Genomic DNA, 6,000 nt, shown 5'->3' with positions numbered 1-6,000 from the left:
ACTTAGAGCTTGGATTAGTACTTGTTGCTATTAGAGACTTGGTTGAGGGAAGGACAGGATTGGCAGCTAAATGTTCCAGGATTTAGAAGCTTCAGGCGGGGTAGAGGGGGATGTAAAAGGGGTGGGGGAGTTGCATTACTGGTTAAGGAGAATATCACAGCTGTACTGCGGGAGGACACCTCGGAGGGGTCATGCAGTGAGGCAATATGGGTGGAGCTCAGGAATAGGAAGGGTGCAGTCATGATGTTGGGGGTTTACTACAGGCCTCCCAACAGCCAGCGAGAGGTAGAGGAGCAGATATGTAGACAGACTTTGGAAAGATGTAAAGGTAACAGGGTTGTAGTGGTGGGTGATTTTAACTTCCCCTATATTGACTGGGCCTCACTTAGTGCTAGGGGCTTGGATGGGGCAGAATTTGTAAGGAGCATCCAGGAGGGCTTCTTGAAACAATATGTAGATAGTCCAACTAGGGATGGGGCCGTACTGGACCTGATTTGGGGAATGAACCTGGCCAGGTAGTCGATGTTTCAGTTGGGGAGCATTTCGGGAACAGTGACCATAATTCCATAAGTTTTAAGGTACTTGTGGATAAGGAGAAGAGTAGTCCTCGGGTGAAGGTGCTAAATTGGGGAAAGGCTAATTATAACAATATTAGGCAGGAACTGAAGAATTTAGATTGGGGGCGGCTGTTTGAGGGTAAATCAACATCTGACATGTGGGAGTCTTTCAAACGTCAGTTGATTAGAATCCAGGACCAGCATGTTCCTGTGAGGAAGAAGGATAAGTTTGGCAAGTTTCGGAAACCTTGGATAACGCGGGATATTGTGAGCCTCGTCAAAAAGAAAAAGGAAGCATTCGTAAGGGTTGGAAGGCTAGGAACAGACGAATCCCTTGAGGAATATAAAGAAAGTAGGAAGGAACTTAAGCAAGGAGTCAGGAGGGCTAAAAGGGGTTATGAGAAGTCATTGGCAAACAGGATTAAGGAAAATCCCAAGGCTTTTTATACGTATATAAAGAGCAAGAGGGTAACCAGGGAAAGGGTTGGCCCACTCAAAGACAGAGAAGGGAATCTATGTGTGGAGCCAGAGGAAATGGGCGAGGTACTAAATGAGTACTTTGCATTAGTATTCACTAAGGAGAAGGACTTGGTGGATGATGAGCCTAGGGGAGTGTAGATAGTCTCAATCATCTCATTATCAAAAAGGAGGAGGTGTTGGGTGTCTTGCAAAGCATTAAGGTAGATAAGTCCCCAGGGCCTGATGGGATCTACCCCAGAATACTGAGGGAGGCAAGGGAAGAAATTGCTGGAGCCTTGACAGAAATCTTTGCATCCTCATTGGCTACAGGTGAGGTCCCAGAGGACTGGAGAATAGCGAATGTTGTTCCTTTGTTTAAGAAGGGTGGCAAGGATAATCCAGGAAATTATAGGCCGGTGAGCCTTACGTCAGTGGTAGGGAAATTATTAGAGAGGATTCTTTGGGACAGCATTTACTCCCATTTGGAAACAAATGGACTTATTAGCGAGAGGCAGCATGGTTTTGTGAAGGGGAGGTCGTGTCTCACTAATTTGATTGAGTTTTTTGAGGAAGTGACGAAGATGATTGATGAAGGAAGGGCAGTGGATGTTATCTATATGGACTTCAGTAAAACCTTTGACAAGGTCCCTCATGGCAGACTGGTACAAAAGGTGAAGTCACATGGGATCAGAGGGGAGCTGGCAAGATGGATACAGAACTGGCTCGGTCATGGAAGACACAGGGTAGCAGTGGAAGGGTGCTTTTCTGAATGGAGGGATGTGACGAGTGGTGTTCCGCAGGGATCAGTGCTGGGACCTTTGCTGTTTGTAGTATATATAAATGATTTGGAGGAAAATGTAGCTGGTCTGATTAGTAAGTTTGCGGACGACACAAAGGTTGGTGGAGTTGCGGACAGTGATGAGGATTGTCAGAGAATACAGCAGGATATAGATCGGTTGGAGACTTGGATGGAGAAATGGCAGATGGAGTTTAATCCGGACAAATGTGAGGTAATGCATTTTGGAAGGTCTAATGCAGGTGGGAAGTATACAGTAAATGGCAGAACACTTAGGAGTATTGACAGGCAGAGAGATCTGGGCATACAGGTCCACAGGTCACTGGAAGTGGCAACGCAGGTGGATAAGGTAGTCAAGAAGGCATACGGCATGCTTGCCTTCATCGGTCGGGACATAGAGTATAAAAATTGGCAAGTCATGCTGCAGCTGTACAGAACTTTAGTTATGCCACACTTAGAATATTGCGTGCAATTCTGGTCGCCACACTACCAGAAGGACGTGGAGGCTTTGGAGAGGGCACAGAAGAGGTTTACCAGGATGTTGCCTGGTCTGGAGGGCATTAGCTATGAGGAAAGGTTGGAAAACTCTGATTGTTTTCACTGGAACGACGGAGGTGGAGGGGCAACATGATAGAGGTTTACAAAGTTATAAGCGGCATGGACAGAGTGGATAGTCAGAAGCTTTTTCCCAGGGTGGAAGAGTCAGTTACTGGGGGACATAGGTTTAAGGTGAGAGGGGCAAAGTTTAGAGGGGATGTGCGAGGCAAGTTCTTTACACAGAGGGTGGTGAGTGCCTGGAACTTGTTGCTGGGGGAGGTGGTGGAAGCAGATAGGGTGGAGACGTTTAAGAGACATCTTGACAAATCCATGAATAGGAAGGGAATAGAGGGATATGGACCCCGGAAGTGCAGAAGGTTTTAGTTTAGGCAGGCATCAAGATCGGCGCAGGCTTGGAGGGCCGAATGGCCTGTTCCTGTGATGTTCTTTGCTCTTTGTAGTAACGTAATGAGAAACAAAATGCACAGGTTCAGTCAACACTACTTCAGAATACACAGTAATATCTCATCTGCAGCTCCACTGATATCAGGAAAATAATTCTTGGTTGTGTTGAAGAATTAATTTCTGGTTGTACTTTTAGTCTTTGGGGAACACATTTCAATGCTGCTAAAAGAGAAAAATAGTGAATTGCCAATACATGTACTACTTATTTCAGTATTACATTGTTTTTTACATAGAAAGACTAGAGTCGAGTAATGTAAATGTACTTTTATTTAGATTGACAAGAAAGGCAGATATAGTTGAGGTACAATATAAAGGAAAATACATTACTTTGGGAAACTGCTGCATTGAGGCAAGTTTCAATAAAATTACATTAATTGTACTTCATTATTGCACACTCACCCAAAAAGCATGAAGATCAACACACTCTCCTAAATACATCATGTAGCAATGACTGCACTACATAGTTTTTTTAAAAATTCTAACATCATTCAAAGTTCTCAGTTCACAGCAATAACTTCTATGTTCAGATGTTCCATTTACTATTTCTGAAAATTACATATTAAAATCAGCTGTGTTTCTAAGCACAATATGCAGACAAATACTTACTAGTCACGAAACACCGGGGCCTGAATTCAATTAGCACGCAATAATTGGTGTGAAAGGGTCAGCCTGTTGAACTTTCTCTTTTGGTATGTGAGCTGCAAGGACTACCTTAAATTCATTCTCAGGCCTCATTAGCATAAATCTGGTGACCTGAGTAGCAATCGTTGGGGTGGGCAGTGTGGACCAGCAACTGCCCACAATTTTAATGTGGAGGCACTTCAGGTCCTTCTGGCACCACAGTAAGGTGAGCTTTAAAAAATGTAACCAACGTTTTGTCAGCAGTCTCCAGCTGTCCTTTTAAGGGCTGCTGTAGAGCATGAAAAACTAGACGAAACTTGTGCGGCGCAAGCATACCCGAGCATTTTTGGGTCTGTTCCTTTGGGTCCCTGGCTGTAGCCTCCTTTCTCCCAAAATCCCTCTCGCTTGCCAGCCACATAGCACTTTCTTGTGGATTTGTGTGGAAAACGGATGGGGCCATGAAATTACATGTCTATGCACGAGTCCTAAAGGTTAAAATCTCCCAGCCATCATGTTTTTTTTATTTTTTTTTTATTTAGATACAGCAGTGAAACCGGTCCTTCGGCCCACCGAGTCTGTGCCGACCAACAATCACCCATTTATACTAATCCTACATTAATCCCATATTCTCTACCACATCCCCACCATTCTCCTAACACTTACCTACACTAGGGGCAATTTACAATGGCCAATTTACCCATCAACCTGCAAGTCTTTTGGAGATGGGAGGAAACCGGAGCACCCGGTGGAAACCCACACAGACACAGGGAGAACTTGCAAACTCCACACAGGCAGTACCCAGAACTGAACCTGGGTCGCTGGAGCTGTGAGGTTGCGGTGCTAACCACTGCGCCACCCAAATGTTGCAGAGGGCCAAATGTTTTGTAGTCTTCCTCAGTCCCTACCTTCATGACTCCTGCCGGTAGTTAAAATCAGCCCTCTAGTCATTGCTCGGTGCCCATCTACAAATGGTTGGGCAAAGATAGGACCATTGCTAGTCTGATGTATGAGCCTTATTGAGACTGGCAATTGACTCAGACTTGTGAAAGAAGACTGCCCAGCTTCTTGGCAGCAGGGAGTGAATGACCTGGCAAGACATGGCATGCGGGGAAAATAATGGGAGGAAATAGAAGAACTTCTTACTTTTAAAAACAAAGTCTTATGAAAAATGTTATCCAGTTGTTTACCAATGAAATAAACTGCCTGAGAGGCTGCACTGATGTAGGTTCTGAAATCAATAGACGAATGGCATCTTTACAGACTGGCAAGGGTTATATTCGTAGAATTTTTAACAAATCAGTTTTTTTGCCGAATTATAATACAGGTTACATACTGTACTTCAATTATGTGACCTGAAGATGTGTATGTAAATACACTACAATGGAACTTCCATTATCTGCCATTATACATCATGAGCCTTCCCTTACCAACAATTAAAAATCTCCAAATTTTGGTTTTGCATATTGTAATGTAGGGAAAGAAAGTAAGTACACTACAAACTGAAGTAAAGCTTATGTTAGACACTGACACCTATTAAGACAACATCTCATGCAAGGCTTTGTCTGCAAAAGGGGTTATGGGGTTAATGTAGGATTAGTATAAATGGGTGATTGTTGGTCGGCACAGACTCGGTGGGCCGAAGGGCCTGTTTCAGTGCTGTATCTCTAAATAAAAATAAATAAGAATTCTGACAAGTTATCAGGAATGCAGATAATTTCGGCTTCATTGTATATATGTACATTAAATATTTTGACACTACAAGCTGACCTTTGACATCAAGCTTTCATTTCTGCAGTACAAATACATTTAAAAGGCATATGTTATGAAAGTTTCTATTTTAAAATGACACAATGTTGATACTGGAACACACAGGCAGCAGATATGAAATCATTGCAGCAATACATTTACAGCTGATAATTGGTTTCCTAGCTTTGGTGTTTTAATGGCTAGATTAAGATTTTCTCAACATACGTGCCTACAACTAACAAATCAGGAGAATGAAACTTCTGTTTGTGGCAGGTATCTTTAAACATCAAGAATAAATCAGTGTTCTTGGAATCTGTCAACAGATCAGGGCAATAAAACATTGAGCACACAAGACTAGTCAATAAAACACCAACTATAGCCAAACAAGCTAGATTACTGTTGTAACATTTATCAAAGAAACCCAACACTTGATCAGTCATAATGAAGAATGAGGGAAAGTTCTCCAGGCAAAGAACTGCCTTAGACATGAGATTCATCCTGATTTACATTAGTCTCACCAGATACAACATCCAACAAACTGAATGGATCAGAAAGAAGATTTTCTGTCCCATTCTCTTCACTGATATGCAAAATAGTGTCTGAATGTTCAAGTAAGCTGCTTGTTTCAAGGCCTGCAAAGTCTTCACTGTCAGAGACTTGGCCCTGTTCTGAAGGTTCTGTCTGTGCTGTCACCATTTTATCTGTCTTAGAATCTTTGTTTTCAGTCTCTGAGCATGTTGGCTTCACCTAAGAAAAGTATAAGCACTGCTTTATAACAGGACAAGGAAGGATTGACTGTTTTATTCCTTCTTCCAATCC

The 6,000-nt window shown here is 42.9% G+C and overlaps 1 protein-coding gene across 1 annotated transcript in view; it reads right to left on the bottom strand.

Annotated features, from left to right (window-relative positions):
- Window positions 1-5,661: 5,661 nt before the first annotated feature.
- Window positions 5,662-6,000, bottom strand: part of LOC137372405 (protein unc-80 homolog) — a 500,647-nt gene continuing 500,308 nt past the window's right edge. The window contains exon 65 of the mRNA XM_068036292.1: window positions 5,662-5,928. Within this exon, the coding sequence (XP_067892393.1) occupies window positions 5,662-5,928 (267 nt within the window). The remainder of the gene's footprint in view (window positions 5,929-6,000) is intronic.

The sequence above is a fragment of the Heterodontus francisci genome, chromosome 7 (genome assembly GCF_036365525.1).
Source record: "Heterodontus francisci isolate sHetFra1 chromosome 7, sHetFra1.hap1, whole genome shotgun sequence".
NCBI lineage: Eukaryota > Metazoa > Chordata > Chondrichthyes > Heterodontiformes > Heterodontidae > Heterodontus > Heterodontus francisci.
This window is presented reverse-complemented; position numbering and strand designations above follow the sequence as displayed.